The sequence below is a fragment of the Gigantopelta aegis genome, chromosome 9, assembly GCF_016097555.1.
Source record: "Gigantopelta aegis isolate Gae_Host chromosome 9, Gae_host_genome, whole genome shotgun sequence".
NCBI classification, from domain to species: Eukaryota; Metazoa; Mollusca; class Gastropoda; order Neomphalida; family Peltospiridae; genus Gigantopelta; species Gigantopelta aegis.
Window position 1 is genome coordinate 18,299,457 of NC_054707.1, and position 22,365 is coordinate 18,321,821.

General features: G+C 37.4%; 2 protein-coding genes across 2 annotated transcripts; one reads left to right on the forward strand and one right to left on the reverse strand.

Annotated features, from left to right (window-relative positions):
* Positions 1-85: 85 nt before the first annotated feature.
* On the reverse strand, positions 86-5,182 carry LOC121380596 (60S ribosomal protein L37a). The gene is made up of 4 exons (XM_041509484.1): positions 5,081-5,182; positions 3,292-3,420; positions 1,203-1,285; positions 86-186 (listed from the first exon to the last, which is right to left on the reverse strand). The coding sequence occupies exons 1-4, from the start codon at positions 5,081-5,083 to the stop codon at positions 123-125; spliced, it is 279 nt and encodes a 92-aa protein (XP_041365418.1). The 5' UTR covers positions 5,084-5,182; the 3' UTR covers positions 86-122.
* Positions 5,149-20,718, forward strand: LOC121380595 (zinc finger protein 622-like). The gene is made up of 8 exons (XM_041509483.1): positions 5,149-5,227; positions 11,015-11,194; positions 12,983-13,289; positions 14,586-14,762; positions 16,128-16,290; positions 17,389-17,519; positions 18,208-18,339; positions 19,670-20,718. Exons 2-8 carry the CDS (start codon positions 11,024-11,026, stop codon positions 19,795-19,797), a joined length of 1,209 nt encoding a protein of 402 aa, XP_041365417.1. The 5' UTR covers positions 5,149-5,227; positions 11,015-11,023; the 3' UTR covers positions 19,798-20,718.
* Positions 20,719-22,365: the final 1,647 nt, after the last annotated feature.

Consider the following 22,365-nt stretch of genomic DNA (forward strand, 5'->3'; position numbering starts at 1 on the left):
CACTTTACTCAACTGTATAGCTATGCCATGGTATAAAAGTAACTGGTTTATTGAGATAAGCTTTAAAAATCTCAAACAAAATGTGTTGACCCAGACGAGTTTATTAACAGCACTGTAACAGTTTAAGATTCCTTCATTTCACGCAGACGACGGATTGCACTGCGTACTGTTGCTGCTGCCGTTGTGCTGAAAGTAAAAACGACTACATTAATAACATGAAGGAACTGTATAGGAGGAAAGTAAAGACGACTACATTAATAATAACATGAAGGAACTGTATTGGAGAAAAGTAAAGACGACTACATTAATAACATGAAGGAACTGTATTGGAGGAAAGTAAAGACGACTACATTAATAATAACATGAAGGAACTGTATCGGAGGAAAGTAAAGACGACTACATTAATAATAACATGAAGGAACTGTATCGGAGGAAAGTAAAGACGACTACATTAATAACATGAAGGAACTGTATTGGAGGAAAGTAAAGACGACTACATTAATAACATGAAGGAACTGTATCGGAGGAAAGTAAAGACGACTACATTAATAATAACATGAAGGAACTGTATTGGAGGAAAGTAAAGACGACTACATTAATAACATGAAGGAACTGTATCGGAGGAAAGTAAAGACGACTATATTAATAATAACATGAAGGAACTGTATCGGAGGAAAGTAAAGACGACTACATTAATAATAACATGAAGGAACTGTATCGGAGGAAAGTAAAGACGACTACATTAATAATAACATGAAGGAACTGTATCGGAGGAAAGTAAAGACGACTACATTAATAATAACATGAAGGAACTGTATCGGAGGAAAGTAAAGACGACTACATTAATAACATGAAGGAAATGAATCAGAGGATTTATTTTAAGAACTCTCCAATAATTATAAATATGATTCAACAGATATTTTGGGATTCAGTCCCAAAAACTGGGATTAGCAGCAGAGTGGAATCCAGTTTTGGTTGTCCGACACGGTGGTGGGTGGGGGCAAAGCGACTAAGTTATAACGCATTGAACTGTTTGCAAGACTGTTAGTTGTGAGTAATAAGATGTAAAAAAAATTATCATCATTACAAAATATGCTTCCTTAAAGAAGTTAGCAATAAGTACTTTTTTAACTGCAAAAGAAAGGCAATAAAGAATATTTTCAATTTCTGTTTGCAGTAAAATATGGCAGTGTAGTGTTCACCTGTAAACCCATGCACCACCAGCAACCACTTTCCTGCATTTGGAACAGCCCCAGATTCCAACAGCTTTTCTCTTCATGGCATCCTAAAAATTAACAACTCGTGATTAATCTAAACACATAATAAAATAAAAATAAATAAATCTCTTATTTTTAAAATATGTATTAAGATGTACAAGTTTGTTTTTGTTTAACACCACCACTAGAGCACATTGATTTATTAATCATCCGTTGTTGGATGTCAAACATTTGGCAATTTTGACAGTCTTAAAGAGGAAACCTGCTACATTTTTCCATTAGTAGCAAGAGATATTTTATATGCACCATCCTACAGACGGCATAGCACAACAGCCCAACAATGGAGATTGATCCCAAACCAACCACACATCAAGCGAGCGCTTTACCACTGGGCTACATCCCACCCCAACTACAAAGTTAAATTGGCAAGTCACAAACTAAATGCTACTTTTGAATTAAATCCAGTCTTTGCCATTAGCAAAATCAAGGTGAGATGAAGATCAGTCCCAAAATGGTGCTAGACAAGCAATCATGTGAAGTTTCAAATAAAGTTTTTTTAAATTTTATTGCAAGGCGATACTAAAACTTTCCAGGAGAATGGAGGGGAATGCGAGTGATTACTTGCCTTTTCATGTGAAGACTGAAATCCTCTATTTTACCATTTGTACAGTGAATGATTAGACACACCTTTCAAGTAATTAGCTAATTTTAAAATTATACTTTTGTAATATTTAAAATAAGGTGTTTTTGCTTTCTTCTTATGCATCTTTCTTCAACAAATATCGGAACGAACAGGAACAGGCTTGCTAAATGGGGTCAACTCGTTAGAATATCAGAATGACTAATAGAAAGAAAGAAAGAAATGTTTTATTTAACGACACACTCAACATTTTATTTATGGTTATATGGCCTCAGACATATGGTTAAGGACCACACAGATTTTGAGAGGAAACCCGCTGTCGCCACTACATGGGCTACTCTTTCCCATTAGCAGCAAGGGATCTTTTATTTGCACTTCCCACAGGCAGGATAGCACAAACCATGGCCTTTGTTGAACCAGTTATGGACCACTGGTCGGTGCAAGTGGTTTACACCTACCCATTGAGCCTTGCGGAGAACTCACTCAGGGTTTGGTGTCTGTATCTGGATTAAAATCCCATGCCTCGACTGGGATCCGAACTCAGTACCTATCAGCCTGTAGACCGATGGCCTAACGACAACGCTACCGAGGCCGGTCAGAATGACTAATAATGTTCAACGTTGTAAAGTTAAGACACTTTCTCAGTTTGTTTTTGTTTTTTTACTCTATTGACAAGCATTCTAAGAATACTGCTAAAGCAATACATATCCACATTGGGCCAACAAATATAAATATCTCAAGTTCAAGGGTCATAACTCTTGTCACAAATAGGCATATCCTCATGAAACTCAATCTATGAACTCTGCATGATGAAGCTATAGATAAAATGTTAGCTCAATATCTTGAATGACTTCTCAAAACAAACCTCCAGACAGATGAAGACAAAACCTATAGATGGACCGGAAAGGAAGGTAGGTAGGAAGTGTTTTATTTAACGACACTCTCAACATATTTTATTTACGGTTATATGGCGTCAGACATATACAGGGCTAGCTCTGCGTTAGCAGAACATTTTGCCAAATGATCTATTAAAACTTCAAAAATTGTAAAAACCCAGTTATTTTGTCTCAAAATAACAATTATTCCATAAAATTATTTCACCAAATCAAAATAAAATTCGCCAATTGTTTTTGAAATTCGCAATTGGTGAGTGCCAGAGCTAGCCCTGCATATGGTTAAGGACCACGCAGATATTGAGAGAGGAAACCTGCTGTTGCCACTTCATGTGCTCTTTTTCGAATAGCAGCAAGGGATCTTTTATATGCACCATCCCAAAGACAGGATACATACCACAGCCTTTGTTAAACCAGTTGTGGAGCACTGGCCGGAACGAGAAATAGCCAAGCAATCGCTTTAGCACCAGGCTACGTCCCGCCCAGGACCAGAAAGGGGACTAATAATTAAACAAAGTTGAAACCTTTAAGTAATACAAACCTTTCCACAAAACTGACAGGTGTATTTACTGTGCTGGGAGATTTCCATCTTTTTCACAGTCTTTCTCAAGGAGGCTCCATAACGGGTACCATATTTACCCACAATGCCAACCTTCTTTGTACGCTTGGCCTGAAAAACATTATTACTGATTAATTCAAGTCACTCAAAAAACCTGTAATGGTATCACATGTACATGTGTGTATTTAACGTGATTATGAGGTACATGTACAATGTATGTAATATTTTAGCATACTGAGTAAATCTATTTTATTTCTATAAGCTTTAAGTAATATTTCTCAGGGTTCATCCTGGAGTGTTCATGCCTAGAATAGTCAATTATGTTTTCTTCTTTTTCCCCCATCTATTATTATTATTATTATGCATTGACTATAAAATTACATGTGGTAATGACATTTTACAAAATTAAACCTCAAAATACATTTTGACCGTGTGTAGCTGGCTGATTCGGTTCTACTTCACTTTTATGCTAGCTACACTCCTATCTGTGAAATTATCTGTGAAGTTCTTAAAAAGTCGAAGTTCTTAAAATAAGTTTTATAAGCACCAGGCAGTAATAGAAATCAGATTTATTTGTCTGCCAATATTTTCACTTGTCCAAATAAATGGTTTGTTTTATTCAAGTACCAGGATGATGTTTGTGATTGCTCAAAATAAAACTGCACTCAAAATGTTTACTTGTCCACTGGACAACCAAAGAATTTAAGAGGCACATTTTGCTTGTCCGAATATATTTTCACTTGGGACAGATTCTGGGTCGTTTCCCCCTAAAAACATTTCGAACCCTGCATTGCTTCGCCCGTAGTCCTATTCACCCATGGTTGGTTCGCCCTAAATCTCATTTGTACCAAGTCGTTTCACCAGAATCCCCCCCCCCCCCAAAAAAAAAAAAAATTAATATATATATATATATATATATATAATTATAATTTTGAAGTCTTTTTTTCTTGTTTATTCATTACCAAATATTAGTCAATTTTCTGTCTTTGGATATTAATGCCTTATCAGCGGTTTACTTTCTCTCGGCTGAAACTGGGCGAAATCAACATACCGAACTCGGCGTTTGAACCTCAGCTGGGTATGTAGTATATTTAATATAAAAAAAACAGCACATCAGTAGCATGCAGAGTGACTGTTCATAAATTAAATTAGTAATGTTGTGAATATATTATCTAAGGCCTGTATGTATTTCGTGTATATGGCTTGAGAAAATGATATTAGAAAAAAAAAAAATTATAACATCATTTTTATTTGTAAGTATAAACATGCAATATAGATCGCAATGTGTGAAATCTAAATATCAATGGATATAAGACAAATCAAAGAATAAATGTACTTTATTAACAACAAAAAATGACCTGTTTAGGCTGTTACCGTACAGACGGACAAGTGTTTATTAGGAACACTGCCTCAATGCCTGGTCTGGGCATATGAATGATTGAACAAAGTATCAATATGTTTCTGAAAGAATGATAATGGGAATTGTAAACTTCATAAATCTGTCATAACCTATAGGTTACCAGACTCGTAATGCTTATTTCGATGCCTGGTGAAACTGGAATTCTTTCCAAAAAAAAAAAAACACCTGACACTTATACTGGGCACCAACAAACCCTAAAAAAACATCATTTATTTGTACATGAAATACATATATATTCGTTTTAATATGAAGAGAGACAACTTCTTTCACAATCAAAGATAGCGATTTAATTGTTAAAGTAATTTTCATCTAGATGTAATCAGATTTTGTAGATCAATATTAAAATCTAACCATTTTGCTGTGTATGGAGAACGGAAAAGGAAGTTGACCGGTTATCAACCGGTTATTATCGTGGCGCAGCAATTTTGAGAAGCAGTCAAGAAAGCACCAAGTCGTTACTTCGCTTAGTTGTGCAATATTGGGGAAAAAAAGACAGTAGTAAGTAACACACGAGAGAAATATTTCTTTTAATGTAAAATTATTTAATCAAAGATTCATTCTTGAAATAATGTTTTAAAATTACATCGAATAATGAGTGGTGTGGGACTGGGACGTGTGAGTGTCATTTCATCAATGTAACAAGAAATGGTAAAAACAGGGCTCGAAACTCGTACTAAAAGTATGATAACGCTGGATTTTAGCCAACTGTTTTCAGTCGCTCAGATACGCCATGAGTGACACTAAAATATATTTGTAAATCTAATGGGTTACTAGTTCAAGATAAAGTTTCATAAGGCCCCAAAAAAAATAATTGTTTGTTACCGGTCACCCGACCGACCCTAAATTTTGCCACCGACCCTGAACTTTTTTTTTCTGCTGGGGTGGGGTGGGGGGGGAGCACACAGAGAAGTTGTGGTCGCGGATCGACAAAGCAGACGACAGAAGTACTCAAGTAGGATAACTCTTACACGTCAGTGTGTGTGTTAAATGGAGGTTGAGGGGTGGGGGGGCAGCAGCGATGGTTTTTATACACCCCCACTGAAATTGGAATCATTAACCAGTGTTCTACGTTGCGACCATAATGGTCGCCAATGCGACCAAAATGTTGGCGTGGCGACCGATTGAATTTATTATCGTCGCCATCTGGCGACTGACTCCAAAAAGTATTAAATTATTTGCCACGTGCGTTCAGAGTCCTAGCAGCGAAAACAAATGAAATTTGTTGACATCATTGTGCAGTCGGAACATTTCACTATTTACGAAGTTGTCCGATTGATCACTGTGAATTCCGTATTAATTGTCGGTACAATTCGGAACTCATCGTTGATTTTAGTAATTTGGCGAAAACAATCCAGATACTTACAACACATTCATAAATGATACAAAATGAGTAGTGTCGCACTGTGGCGAGTAACATTTTAAGCTTGGCTAGTAAATTTTGTTTGTCCACTAGCCAAAGAAGAGTAAGTTATAAAACCGAGTGTAGAACACTGTTAATAACACATGCTCTTATTAGGTACCATGGTAATTGGTGACACACGAGATCGCATGACAGTACGGTAACGTGTGTGGCGATTAAACAGCTTTTATTACAAACTGCTAAATACTGTAGGCCTATAGAGGAAAATATATCGAATTATCGTAACTCCAGTCATCTCATACAATGTAGGTTTATTTTCCAAAAACAACAACGTGCGATATCAACAAAACAAAGGATTTCTCGATACCACATGCACAGACTACAAGTCATCGCGTTTTTCCCACATGCAAAGGTGAAGGTCATTTGAAGAAGACTTGGGTACAATTTTCGTTGTTGGCTACTGCTTAGGCCTAGTACCCAGAATTTGTTAATATACACAGGTGTAGCCTATAGGAAGATATCAAAAAGTGGGGTGGGTGGGTACACACACGTATAAAATTAATATATAAACCATAGATGCCGCTTCCTACGCCAGTGATGTAGATAAGCCTATCATTTGTTGAGCATGGGTAATAAATAAACAGAATATTCAAGAATAACCACTAACATTAAACAGTTCACATTTATTTCAGTGTTTCAGTTAATTGGGAATAAATTAATTTGAGTGATTTTAGCATGGGTCCATTCAATAGGCTAATAAACATTAAAACTATAAGTTCGTCCCACAGGGAACACCTTAGCCCGAGTACTCTGACTGTAAGAGAGCTAGACGGACATTTGAACATAAACATGCTCTCATTATTTATGTACAAATGTCCGTCTAGCTCTCTTACAGTCAAGAGTACTCGGGTTAGGAACGCCTTTTTTATTACTATGAAATTTACTACAAATTATTCATTTCTAAGCCGATTGATTTGTAAATTGCACACAAAATTAGTATTGTTTTGTTATTTCCAATACAAGTTGGACAAATCTGTGAAGTTTTTGTGCAAACATCTATTGACCAACTTGGCGAGTGCGAGTGCGAATAATTTTAACATGCTCACATACCACTAGAGTTTCGAGCATGTCCGTCCCGGGGCCTGTCTCTGGATAGCCAGTGACTTGCTCCGGGACAGAACAAAATTAAGGGGATAATTTTGAAATTTACATCTAAAAATTAAATAGTGGGAATTAACTGCTCGGCCGAATATTTATATAATTTGGAGCATTTTAGAAGGACAGTCCAAAAATAAATAAGAGAAAGAAGAGAGGATCGGACTATTTAATAATATTTTTGACATAACATTTTGAACGAAGGTCTAAAAGTTTAAAGTCCGATCTATATGGTCCGGGCCAGGGGGGGGAGGGGTAATTTTGAGGTGGGCGGAATTTGGAATACGAATTTAGTAGTTAGGTCAAAGACCGAAGACCAAAATTTGCTACCAAAATTTAAGTCCAAACAATAAAATTAGAGTGCTCGACCGAAAAGGTTTTAAGGTGATTTGAGCAATTTAGACGGGTTACCAAAATAAACTGCGTCGGACTGTTTACAAAGAAAAAAAAAAAAAAAAAAAAAAAAAAAAACCCATAAAATTTTGAACTGCGGCCAAAAATGTTTTTAAAGTCCAACTGAGCCCTAAAAAAGGAAGTACATGTCCTAGGAGAGGGTACGCAGCGGAACTCATGGCGAGTTGATGGGATGATCGGCTCGGAACTTCGGGAAGAAGTGAGGCAGGTCGATGTAGCACTCTCCCCGAAGTATTGCTGAGTAGTCTTCCGGAAGTATCAGGCTTGATAATCCGATGGACGATTGGATTATCCATGTCTGATTTCAGTAAGCCTTGCCGGTACATCCCGTTCCGCTCCGACGTCAGGTAGTAGGTACGACTTCCCTCGACGTACTGGAACTGGTACCGCCCTTGACCAGTTGGTGTTGGTCTCCAGCTCTTGGTGACGAAGGGGCCTGGCAGCTGAGAGGTCGCAGTGAACTCCCCCTTCACACAGTTGCGGTACCGTCCAGGAAGCTTGTTGCGTGCGATCTGCCAAGTCGTGGGCTGTGTGTCGGACAAGTCCTGGACCGACACCTTCCTCTTCTTGGCTTCACGCTCTGCAACCGCTGTCGCAACAACTCGTGGAGACGCCGGTGGATTGGTTGGTGCGGACGACACTTTTCCTGTTTCCATCGGCGTTGGTGCTGCAGGGGGAGGAGCCGCCACTGCCGGTTTAGCCGACAGCTTTGGCTCCCCCTTTGCCGCTCCTGGCGTCTGCTGCTTCCGAGTAGTGGGGGACGGCGACGCAGAAGGGGCCGCCGCCGGCAGTTGACCTGCCGGTTTTGGCTCCCCCTGAACCGCCCCTGCCGGTCTCGTCTTCTTCTGTGAAGCAGGAGGGACCGCCCCTGGCGGTTGAGCCTCCCGGTTTGGTCCCCCCTGAGCTGCCGTGGGACGACGTCTCCTCCTACTTCCCGATCTCTTCTGTTTATTGTCACCATAATACAAGGTGACAATAGCCGTGCTCCCATTGTGTTCAACACGATACTTGGCTAAGCGGCCAAGCTCGTGCAGCACAGCCCCAAGGGTGGGGGGGAGAGAAACCTCGACGTTTGCTAAACACAACCGCATTCTGCGCTGTCTCGAGTAGGAATCGACCAACTTGGACAAATTTGTGCAGTCATCCTCTGACAAAACTGGACAAAGCTGTGAAGTTTCTGTGCAGTCATCTACTGACTTTTATTGGTGAAAGGAATAGTTTGAACTTTTTTTTTGTTTTCCTGTCTTTTGAAAATGGCATGTGAAACTTAAAACTGACATTGACAGTGAGATTGTTTTTATTTCTCTCTGGCTGCAAAGAGTAAACTAAGATTTTTCAGACAGCTTGCCTTCATGTCTTTCATCTTGAGACTGAGTTTTTCTCTGGCAAACACATTTAAGGTAGGGTAACCTTTCTTTGAACTAAAAAAAAAAAAAAAAAAAAAAAAAATCCTACCTACCTACCTACCCTACTTTTTTTTGGCCATGTTACCTGAAACAAACTTTTTTTTTTTTTTGGCCTAAACGTTTTTCGGCCCGTTATTTATTATTGTGATGTTTACTGCTGGGCCTACAGTTGTAAAAATGTATAAAAAAAATGGACCGTAGTTGTTTACTTTGGTGAACTAATGGGTTGCCAGACAACCGGACCAAGTTAACATGCTTAAAACTCATTAATCCATAATTTAATTTAATAATAATTTATCACCCACATTTGTCTGATATATTTGCCATCAAACTGAAGTATTCTGTATTTTTGGGTATGGCGTTATGGAATTGAATGCAACCATAGTCAACGGGGTATGGGGGGCCTTCCCAGTAAGAAAATGGGTTACGTTTATGGTTAAGAAAATCATACATTAAATTGAATGATAAAGAGTAGTTAATTTTGTCAAAAGGTTAACTTGAAAAAAAAGAAATCTACAAAACAATTTGGGTATGGCGCAATACCAATTTTACCCTCTGGCACAGGGCACAATATTTCACACGAACCGCCGTTCTGTTCGCGTGTCGGTTACGCAAAATTTAATTTACACGAACCGCAAACTGGTTACGTCATGACCTGTAAACGTTCAGAAATTAAAACTTGCAAACTTCACGATTACAGGACGTTTATTCACACAGACATACTACTAGTATTTCAACAAATGTTTTAGGCTGAATTTTAGATACTTGATGCGCAGCAAATCAGTAAACAACGTTATATTTCAACAGTTGTAATTTGCAACCAGTCTAAAGTAAATGTTCAGTATAGAGTCGAGCCAAAAGTTTTAAAGAAATGTGCTCAGACCATAAGGGATGGCTAAATTATCTGCTGCTATTTTATCTCGAAAGGAATATATGTAGACATAATATTGGATTGCCTATAATTTTACATATGTTAAAAACAGTTTTAATGTAAACAGGAATCCAAAAGTGTCACAAAAATTGAAAAATACCAACATTGCATAATGAACTTTAAAAAAACAAACATTTGGAACGTCACTGTAGTATAGAAGTACCATCGATAAAGTGAAAGTAGCATAGCCACCGCAAAACGCAAAAAGGAATCCCTCCAAATGATTATGTATATATTTCAAAGGCATTATGCACAATACGCATGTGCGTAATGCAAAAACAAAATCCGGGATTAGGTCGAGGCTGTCTGCAATTGTTCTATAAAATATCCTCTTAAAATTGACTCGAAAAAAAGATTACAAAAAAAAAGCCTTCGAAAAAGACTCGGATTGCATCTACAGGCGTCCTGAGTTTCAAACTTTTCACAGGAGGAGGCCCCCCGAATATCTCCACTCGGGCACACCTTTGGCGTGCATAATGCTAAGAAAATTTCTGGCTACGCCCCTGTATTTTGTTTCAGTACTGGGGCTGATATTCAGTTCTTTTATAATATTGTTAACTTTAGCAAGCATTAAAAACTTCTTTTTTAAAAAAAATGTTTTCGTTTGTATTTGTTTCAACTTTATGTTTCAGCTAAAAACTATGTATTTAAAATATAATTTCAAAGTAATTTTGAGGTAACCGATCAGGTAACCCACAGGTTACGCAAATATAATTCATGTAACCGAACAATTGGTTACCTAGGTAAAAACCACGTGAACCGACTTCTGGTTCCTTCAGATTTCGAAATATTGTCCCCTGCTGGCATTAGAAGACAATTTTTGTGTTGACTATTAATTAAAATAAACTTTTTGTGTGAAATGGAATGAGTGTCGACATTACTTTAACTTTTCAAATACTGAATATATAATAAATGTTTGAAAAGATGGGCAGTGAATGGTCAGAGGATGTAAGTACAAAAAAAATTCAATATTTATTTGAGGTACATTGTACATTCATTAATCTTCTTTTTCTTTCCAGACAGCTGACATGTCGGCATTTGCGTGTATTACCTGCTGGGTGGCTTTTGCTGATGCTGAACTTCACCGTTCCCACTACAAAACAGACTGGCACAGATACAATCTCAAGCGAAGGGTTGCAGAAATGGCGCCCGTGACTGCGGAAAACTTCCAACAGCGTGTATTGGCCCAGAGAACCCTTGTAAATTGATACTGTTTATCACAATCAGATATATGTATTACAGCAATTGAACCGTACTTAATATTAATTACTAAGTATCATTATAGGTACATATTAGGGCCAGACTTACAATGTTCTCATCCAGGCACAACTTGGGGTGTTGTTTTTGTAGGAGTGGTTTCAGTATAGAATTATTTTGTCCATAATAGGCACCAATTGAACCGTACTTAATATTAATTACTAAGTATCATTATAGGTACATATTAGGGCCAGACTTACAATGTTCTCATCCAGGCACAACTTGGGGTGTTGTTTTTGTAGGAGTGGTTTCAGTATAGAATTATTTTGTCCATAATAGGCACCTACATATAATTATAAGTAGAACACTGTCCAAACCGGCATCTGTGTTTACAACTATTTCTCGATCTAGCCAGTGCACCGTAACTGGTATATCAAAGGCTGTGGTGTGTGCTATCCAGTCTGTGGGATGGTGCATATAAAAGATTCCTTGCTACTAATTAATGAAAAAATGTAGCGGGTTTCTTCTCTAAGACTTTAGGTCAAAATTACCAAATGATTGACTTCTAATAGCCGATGATTAATAAATCAATGTGCTCTAGCGGTGTTGTTAAGCAAAGCAAACTTCATCTGTGTTTACAAACAGGTACAATCTCATAGTCCAGGCTAGTGAGCAAGGCACATCAGGTGTTTTGTCTGTTGTGTACAGCGAGGACGTTTTAGCACATTAAAATGCATAGGTATACGCTGCAAAACAATTAAAAATCTGTCCATTACCTTTCTGTAATGTTATTAACAACTGCTGAAATGATGTAGCTATTCAATCTGGCCCATGAATGTATACAGCTTTTTTTAGAAATATATATTTACTTATCGTAGAATACCGGCACCTGAAAAATCATACAACATTTTGTTTTTGTTTACCCTGACTTGACATTTACCGACCATTACTAGATTACTGTGGCTGGCTATTGGTTACTGATACTTGGTTGTACACATGCAGCATTTGATATTTTACATTGTTTTAGTTTGACACCCAATAGCTGATGTATTTTTCATGCTGGGGTGTTCAGGGATCAATTTTGGCCCACTGAAAACTTTACAGAAAGTGGCCTAGGTGCCCTACCCTTGAAAGAAATGTTGCCCTTGGTGCCCTGCCCACTGACCTTGGTGCCCCAAAAATTTCCACAAACCCAAAGCCAAAATGGCCTTGCCCTGAATTTTTTTTAATTCTACCCCTGGGTGTTGTTAAACATTCATTCATACTTTCTACGGGTAGATACAAGGTTTTTCTAAGGATGGGGTACAGAATTTAAAAGGGACACCATTCAGGGTGGAATGTTTCAAAAGGGCCATCTACAATATTAAAGAATATGTATTATATCTATGGCAATTTTCCAGTGAAACACCATGATGTTAAATGTCGCCCTCTAAAACTTTAGTACTTACACATGCACTAGTAAATTCATTACTTTTATCTGCAAACAACTGAATTTTTCTTAGCTCTTCGAAATTGGAGGATGTGCTTGTAGGGCTGGCATAACATTTCGCCAAATCATCTATTTAAAGCATAAAAAAAGTGCTAAAAAAAAAACACCTGTTATTTTCTAACAAAATATCAATAGCTACATAAAATTATTTGCCAAATTAAAATAAAATTTGCAAATTGTTTATAAAATTCGCAGTTGGAGAATTTGACAATGGTCCGAGCTAGCCTTGGGTTGGGTTGCACATCTTGAATGTATAATTTGTTGTTAAACATTTTATCTGTTGATTTTAAATTATTAACAGATAGATGAGGAGGAAAAAGACACATCATCGGCGTGTGCCGTCTGTGGGAAACACTTCAGTACGAAGAGTCAGTACGAAAATCACGTCCAGTCTAAAAAACACAAGGAAGCAGAGAAAAAACACCAGGCTAAAGTAGAGAGAGAAATATTGCAAAAGAATAAGAAAAATAAGGAAGAGGGACTTGTTGGTTCAGGTGATCCAACGTCTAGTGATAAAAATACGGTAAACACGGAACTGAAGTCCAAAATGGATTCCGTAAATGAAGAGAAGAAGAAGACTGCTGAAGAGATGGAAGTAGAAGAGGACGGTAAAGACACCATAATTATTCAGGCCTTGACCTTAACCTTTTTCAGTGGTAGCCCACCGGGCTTCCAGGTTATGAAATCTGGTAGCTCTCAGTAAAATTGGTAGCCCATAATTTTAATAAACTTTTTAAAAAAGGAGAGAAAAAAGCAAAAAAATTAATTTTTATTTAAATGTTTTTAGGATGTGTTTTTTTAGCTGTTTACACGCATCTTGTTGATTGCAGAGTAACTGGAGGTTCAAAAAAAATCTAGTAGCCCAGCGGACTACCAGGTTTAGACATCTGGTAGCCCCAGTGAGAAATTGGTAGCCAAAACACACCGGGCTACTGTTAAGGTCGAGCCCTGTTATTACCCATATGGTTAAAAATATCTTGGTACATATCAAAGTAATTATGTTCCACCAGTGTTTCTGCCAGAAAGAAATGTTTGAGTATGGCACTATCAAACTGAATGCAACCACAGTCAACAGGGAGTATGGGTTACGTTTAGGGTTAGGGTTAAGAAAATCTGGTGGGTAGAACACCAAGTGGGATGTAGCACTTTGTTACATCATCGATTGGTACACTGCAACCTTACAGGAACGTTAACCAAATGTGCTATCATTTCGTATCATATTTTATGTCTCTCGTGAAATAATTTTCATTGACACTCCCTACAGCTCATGACAATTGAAAATTATTCGACTCTGAACATAAACATGATATGAAATGGAAGCTTGTTTAATATCCTATAATTATTACCGATGTAATGTTTTCCTTAGAAATGTGGCAATGTATGGCAGATTAAATTCTTTTGGGGCATTATCACCATTTTCCTTTCAATTTTGTTTACATTAAAAAGACAAACAATTAATAGAAATAAAAATAAATGTAATTAATGTGCTAGCTTTAATGAATGAATGGCAAAATATATGTCATGCTACAATGTAGGGCAAACCCTACTATGGCACAGTGTTTTGCTTATTTCCCAACATCTTTTGTCAACGAAGAATGGAGTTATAGGGTACATCATGTATATTATTATACGGCTAGCTCTGGCACTCGCCCAAATTAGCCATTTTCAAAACAATTGGCAAATCTTATTTTTATTTTTTATTTTTATTTTCTTTTGAAAATAACTGGGTTGGGGTTTTTTTATTTGTAAAGTTTAATTGATAATTTAGCAAAAAAACATTTGCTCACCTTGAGCTAGCCATGATTATGTTTGGTATTTTTAAATATGTTTGATAGCTACATGTAGTTAAATATTTGGAAGAAACAAAGTAATATACATGTGTTTTCATTATTTTTGTGCTTCAGATGGTTCTGATGCTGAATCCTGGGACGAAAATGAGCTGGGAATCGAAGAATGTTTGTTCTGTTCACATATCAGCTCCAGTATGGAAGAAAATGTGGACCACATGACTGTCAAACACAGTTTCTTCATTCCCGATGCAGAGTTCGTCAGTGACCTTGAAGGCCTCATTACCTACCTAGGTTGGCTTGTAAATAATTCAGTTCAGTTTCTGTGCCATATTCGAAGTAGGATTGAACCACCTCAGTGGATCCATTTATTGGGGGGGGGGGGGTTCTCATTTAAACCAGTGCACCACAACTGGTTAAATGCTGTGGTATGTGCTTTCCTGTCTCTGAGAAAATGCATATAATGCATGATTTTGACATATGGGGGGGGGGGGGGGATATCCCACCCATCAATTTGCAGAGCAGTGGGTTTTTTAAGGTCATTTTTAGCTCTTAGCATAACATTTTCTAAGAAAATGCTAGGTAGAGAGAATATGTTAATTAGCAAATGTTAATTATCTAGCTGTTTTGCATATTTTTGGCTTGGGAACAACAATTGTATACAACTGATTTTATTTCACAAGATACATGAACAGTAACAATAATTTGTGATTGTACGTAGAGAAACAGAAGGAGGCAGAGAAGTAAATCAACCAATGAGCGTTAGGTTGTATACGAATGTAGGACGCTGTTAATTCAGCTCATTTTGAAAGAAAAAAAAACCCCAATGTGGTTTGCAATTGAATAATTACACCTGCATATGTTGACAACTTTTAGTTTTTATGTTAATATAGTCGACAGTGTATTATTATTTACTTCTCTGCCACCTGAAATCATCGGCTATATATTATGGCTGCTGGCGCATGCGCAGTCAAATGATAAACAACGTCGATGAGAGGAAATTTTTAAATGTATAAATTATCAGAATAAAAGTTATAAGATGGAATACATAATTTATTTTGTCCAAATTTGTGACGATTTTCACGGTTAGTGCATCAGAATAGATCAACTGTTTTGGCTGCCGGATTGTGTTCCGAGATGACAGGAAATCGCATCTCCGGGAATCTAAAATCCAAATTTTTATGGGGGAGGGCACAGGTACCCCCAAACAGAAACCCATAATACAAATGCTATAGCTACATATATAAAGAGTATTATTACATAACATTACTATGATATATCTGATGTTGTTGTTTGGGGGATACCTGTGGGGGAGGGCCCCTAAACATCCCGCTGGGGCGCGGTCAGGGGGTTCACCCCCCTTCGGTGGTCCAATCTCTCCCCCCCCCCATCATTTTTTTTCTGGCGGGTTCCCTCTGATGACTACAAGTCAGAATTAACAAATGTTTGACATCCAATAGCCGATGATTAATTAAGCAATGAGCGCTCTAGTGGTGTCCTTAAACAAAACTAACTTGTTCTTTTTTCAATGTTATGATTTAATTTTTCTGGGATATCCTTACACCGATGTATTAAAACAATGTCATTAAAATGATCACTACACAAATATTAAAAATTCAAAATAAAGCTTCTTTATCATTAGTGTATTGTTATTTTCAGGTGAGAAGGTTGGTGTTGGTCGCGTCTGTCTGTGGTGTAATGAGAAGGGCAAGTCATTCCATTCCACCAAATCAGTCCAACAACACATGCTGGACAAGGGTCACTGCAAGATGTTACACGAAGGAGATGTCATTTTTGAATATGCAGATTACTATGATTACAGGTAAGTTAAAGGGACAGTCCTGAGTTTGCTGTCATTGTAAGCTGTTTTCTTCTCTTGTTTGTACAGCTATTCATACTTTCATGTACATTTTCTGCTTACATTCAGTTTTCGGTTTAAGCACTTTGTCCTGGGAACACATTTCAGCCATCTTGGCTTTCTTTTCAAGATGTGGGCTAATGTTTACTAGTACTTGGTGGTTAGTATAAAATAGAAGTTGGTGAAGTCACCTTTCGACTGGCCTCGATGGTGTCATGGTTAAGTCGTCGGACATAAGGCTGGTAGGTACTAGGTTCACAGCCCAGTACTGGCTCCCACTCAGAGCGAGTTTTAATGACTAGGATAAGGAATGGGTAAGTGTAAGACCACTACTCTGACTTCACTCTCATTAACCACTAACAACTAACCCATTGTCCTGGACAGTCAGCCCATATAGCTGAGGTGTGTGCCCAAGACTGCATGCTTGAACCTTAATTGGATATGAGCATTCACACACATTCTAAACATTTAATTCTATAGTGCCATACCCAAAAATTTCTTTCTGGCAGAAACATTGACTATGTATGCGACCAGGTACTGGGATGCAAGCCCAGTGCCTTCCAGTCTCCGAGGCAAGTGACAGTACCTTTTAGCCTTCAGGAAGGAAGACAATGTTTTATTTAACGATGCACTCAACACATTTTTCATTTACGGTTATATGGTGTCAGACATATGGTTGAGGACCACACAGATATTGAGAGAGGAAACCCGCTGTCGCCACTTCATGAGCTACTCTTTTCGATTAGCAGCAAGGGATCTTTTATATGCACCATCCCACAAACAGAATAGTACATACCACGGCCTTTGATATACCAGTCATGGTGCACTGGCTAGAACGAGAACTAGCCCAATGGGCCAACCAACGGGGATCGATCCCAGACCGACCACGTATCAAGTGAATGCTTTACCACTGGGCTACATCCCGTCCCTTTCAGCCTTCAGTGCCAGTCATTATGCTATGTTTTTCATATGTCTTTCTAGCCTCAAATGCCATAATTTATTTTTGCTTATTTATTACACCACCCAGCCAGTGACTATTCTACGTTTTTCATGTAATTGCAGAAGCAGCTATCCGGACAGCGCTAACCCAGCGTCAGACACGGAGGGGGCCGTGGCAGAGAGACTAAAGGGGGATGATGAGGTGGAAACAGAACAGATCCTCACAGAGGGATATGAGCTGGTTCTTCCATCAGGTAGGGATCAACTTTCTTTAACCCTTCATTCAGTCTATTTAATGTGTGAGGTTGTTTCACAAGTGGAGTTTTATGAAGGTACTTTGACATCCCAGTAACTAACCTTATAATTAGTTGTGTAGCAAATATGATACTTATGTATATCTTCACTTATAAATGTAATTTTTTTCATCAAAATATCATTTTAAAATTTGGAGAAGAGTCGACTAAATTACAGACACAATATTATTGATTGGTTGATACTGCAACTTATTTTCTTTAATTGTCCACAGTTTTTATAATCAAATATGTTTATTTTAGTTAGTAACTTACTAGTAAAGTTTGTAGAGAATGAATGCCGAACTGGCCTCGGTGGTGTTATGGTTAAGCCATTGGACATAGGCTGGTAAGTAGTGGGTTCGCAGCCCATTACCGGCTCCCACCCAGAACAAGTTTTAGCGACTCACCGGGTAGGTGTAAGACCACTACAGTGACTTCTGTCTCACTAACCACTAACTAACTGTCCTGGACAGACAGCCCCAATAGCTGGTGTGTGCCCAGGACAGCGTGTTTGAACCTTAACTGGATATAAGCACGAGAATAAGTATAAATCAATATATGAATGTGTGAGTACAATACAAAATTTACAAAACATTTTTCCAATGACTTTGTATGACCCTCTCTCTTACATAACAATCTATGTTTACAGGTGCAACTATTGGGCATCGGTCACTGTTGAAGTACTACAGACAGAATCTGCCGCCCACTCGTCCTGAAAGGAGATCAGCATTACCCAGAATGCTGGCACAGTACAAAGCTCTTGGATGGACTGGAGCAACAGGTGTGTAAACATAGGCATGTTCTAGGTCCATGTTCTCAAAGATGTCTTAGCGCTATGAAAATCGTAAGAGCTATGACATCACTATTGCATGTGCTGTAGCAACGTCATAACCTTCAATGGTTTTACGATTTTGTAGCGCTAAGATATACATGTAGCTTCGAAAATATGTAGCCACGAGGGTAAGCGATCACAATCATTTACTAGATTGGTTTTTGTGCCTAACCTTGGATAAATTTGATTTGATAGACGACAATGGTACCAGTCAAATTAATTGCTCAACTTCCTGAAAACACCACTAGTGTTGCATGGAGCAGGGATTGAAATTAATTAAGAAATATTTCACTGCCTTCCCAGGAAAAATAGTAGTCACCACCTCCCCATTATTGGTTTGGAACTATATGTCTGAATGGTCAATCCTGAAAAAAAATAAACCTTAGTTTGATTGCATTAGTATCACATAAAGGTATTTAACTGAGCTGCCCCCTGCACATGTGTCTGATGTAGGGCAGAATACCATTTTCTTTTATGAAGACATTTTTTCACCTTTTTATTGTGATATTTATATTAATATTAATGATACAACTTTCTTGAGAGTAATATGTAGCATCACTTTGCATTTGTGTCCATTTTTGCTAGGACATCCATTTTAATATGCTGAAAATCATTTTTGAGTTATAACCTAATAACATGCTATTTATTCTAATGTATAATATTTTCTCAAATGAAAATATGTCAGATATTTTCCCCATTATGACTTGAACTTTAAATCTGTTTATAAGCCTGAATCATTCATATGTCACATATCTGCAGCATAGCATCATTTATTATTCATATGGTTCAACATAACCAAGTTAATAATAATCATACAAAGCACACGTATAATAACAAGTGTAATGACGTAATTGTGGGAAGCGACGTCATAACCTGACATTGCTTCTCCAGTCCTAGCTCAGACTGTGCATTTGAAATATGATGTCATTTTGTCGTCTCCTTCCAGTTGTGGCTGGAACATTTTGAGTTAGGTCTTGTTGTTCATAAAGAAAACAACAATAATAACATGGATAATAAAGAAATTATTACACTCGCGTGTGAGTCGTACTGATTTTACGAAACTCGTGTCAGGATTCATGTATTACCCTTGCTCTCGCTCGGGCAATACACAAATCCTGACAATTGTTTCGTAAAATTACTACAACACACAAGCTTGTTTAATAATCTCTATATAGTAGTTTGATTTTAAATAATCTAGCTACTGTTTTTGTTACTTGATTAGTTGCATACAAAACTGCTGAAATTCACTGTATAACAATGCTGGTTTTCTTTGTTTTAGGAGAGGTTGTTCAGAAGCGTGTTAAAGATTTGGGATTCATGCAGAGACTGAAGCACAGGCATTACATGAAACTTGGGATTAAAGCGAACAACCAACAGCATCATTTCCGCTTACAAAACCCAGTGTAGACTGACATACAACAGGGCTGTTCCAACTCATCGAAAACCCTGAGTGGATGAAGAATGATATTTTAAAACATACCAATGACAAATGCCATCACAGTCTTAAAAACAAACCTGTGTTATCATTGTTTGTAGAAAAATGGTCAGCAATGGTTCATATTGGAAAAAAAACTCCCTTAAGATGAATTTTCTTAAAGGGCCATTTGCAGTTGTTGATAAGCTTTCTCATGAGAAAACAAACTTACACTAGAAAGGGTGGTGGGAATTAATTCTAGTCATTTGGGGTTTTTTTAAAAAGGGGAAAAAAGGTGATAATATACATAGAAACAATTCAGTTTTAGGAATGGTAGGGAGTAGTATTTGTAAGCTTGTGAAAATGTTGACAGTTGTGAATGACCCTTTAAGAAAATGTATCTTGGTGAAAATACCAGTTAGTCTCTGTGTACTACACAAATCATATCAAACAGCTGATTTTTGCAGCTGTAGGTTCATTTGTTATCTTCTCTGAATTCACAAACTTAAGATCATCTTTAAAATGATGACATATCTATAAAAAAAAGAAAAAAAGAAAGTAAAACATATGACTATATAAAGTTCACATTGTGACCAAATTATTATGTACAGTGTGGTGGACTATTATTTATCTTTGATTGCTCACTTACAACAATTAAATACACCTACATGTACAACAATTCATCGAAATATAGATCCCTCCCCTTACCCAAATCTGGGTATTGTGTTGTTTAATATACTGTTATTACCGGGTACTTTATTTGGAAAGGAATGATTATTACACTTACCCATTGCCTTATAATTGTTTTTGAATGTGATGCATTTGCAATTAAAATCTGTTTTAAAATTGTCAATGGTGTAATAACACATACAACATTATATGCCAAACTGAAAATAAAATTGAAATTAAAAATGTCAATTTGTTCTGTTTTTACCAATGCTCTTGATATATATTTGTACCATATTGATCACATGAACATTTTAAAATTAAATTTCAATGGAGTGATTATTTAGCTCAGTAGTTGATCACTCTGCTTAGGTGAAGTGGTTTGTGGGATTGATATATCCGAGTTAAAAATGTCAATTTGTTCTGTTTTTACCAATGCTCTTGATATATATTTGTACCATATTGATCACATGAACATTTTAAAATTAAATTTCAATGGAGTGATTATTTAGCTCAGTAGTTGATCACTCTGCTTAGGTGAAGTGGTTTGTGGGATTGATATATCCGAGTTGACCCATTGGGTTCATTCTAGTTGCAGACATAGCTCCACATCTGTTATTAGTCCAGATGTACAGGCAGTTGGGAATGATATCTGAAGTTGGGGGACACATCTCTAGTGGTGGAGGGCAAATGCCATCTACCAGTATGTAGAAGACAAAAATAAACACGTTTTCATCAACTGGGACCAAGTCACTAAACTTTTGCGATATCGCAGTGCAATGCAAAAAGACTGCAAAGAGGATGCTTTGTTGTCTAGCAGAGCCTAAGAGACCTTTGTGAATTAGGCCCCTGTGTGTTGGTGATGGGGGGGGGGGGGGGAGAGTGTACAGGCCCTCCCGTTTTTTAAGGGCCTGTATGTATTGTCATGTAGGAGACTAAAAGACTGCTTAAGGTGCTTCACTGCTAGGGTTATAAGATTGAATCGCACCACAGATCCATTGTTTGTTTTTTTTCTCCCGAGTATATCGAAGGCCAAAGTATGTGTTATCTTGTCTGTGGGAAAATGCATATAAAACATCACTTTCTGTAAAAATCACCAAATTATTGACTACCCAATAGCTGATGATTAATTGATCAATGTGCTGTAGTGATGTCATTAAACTTGATCATTGTGTAATGTTAGACCACTCCCCTCTTTAAAATTGTGTAACACTTATCAACAACACCTCATTCCAGCCAGTGCATCATGACTGGTATATCAACGGCTGTGGTATGTGCTATCCTGTCTCTGGGATGGAAGTTTGTTTTGTTTAACGACACTACTAGAGCACATTGATTAATCATCGGCTATTGGATGTGAAACACTTGGTAATTCTCACTTGTAGTCAACAGAGGAAACCTGTTACATTTTTCCTAATGCAGCAAGGGATCTTTTATATGCACTTTACCACTGGGCTACATCCCACCCCTCTCTGGGATGGATGCATATAATTCATGCTACAAATGAAAAAAGGTAGCATGTTTGACATCCAGTAGCCGATGATTAATAAATCAATGTGCTCTAGTGGTGTTGTTAAACAAAACAAACTACTTATCAACACCTTTGTTCTTTTACCCTTGTACTGTAATGTAATTTTACCAATATTATTGGATTATTTTGGGGTTTTCTTCTCTTTTTTTTCTTTTTTTCTTTTTCTGGGGAGTGGGTGGGTAATAAATGTTACATTAAACAAAATAATCAAGAAACAAAAAATGGCCATGTAATGGCTGCATTTCACTTCATGAATAAAAATTAAACATTGTTTTGAACAGGTTAGATAACTGTTAACAAAGACCTAATTTTCTTAATATTATGATACATAACATTTTGTAATGCATCTCACGATACCTCCAAA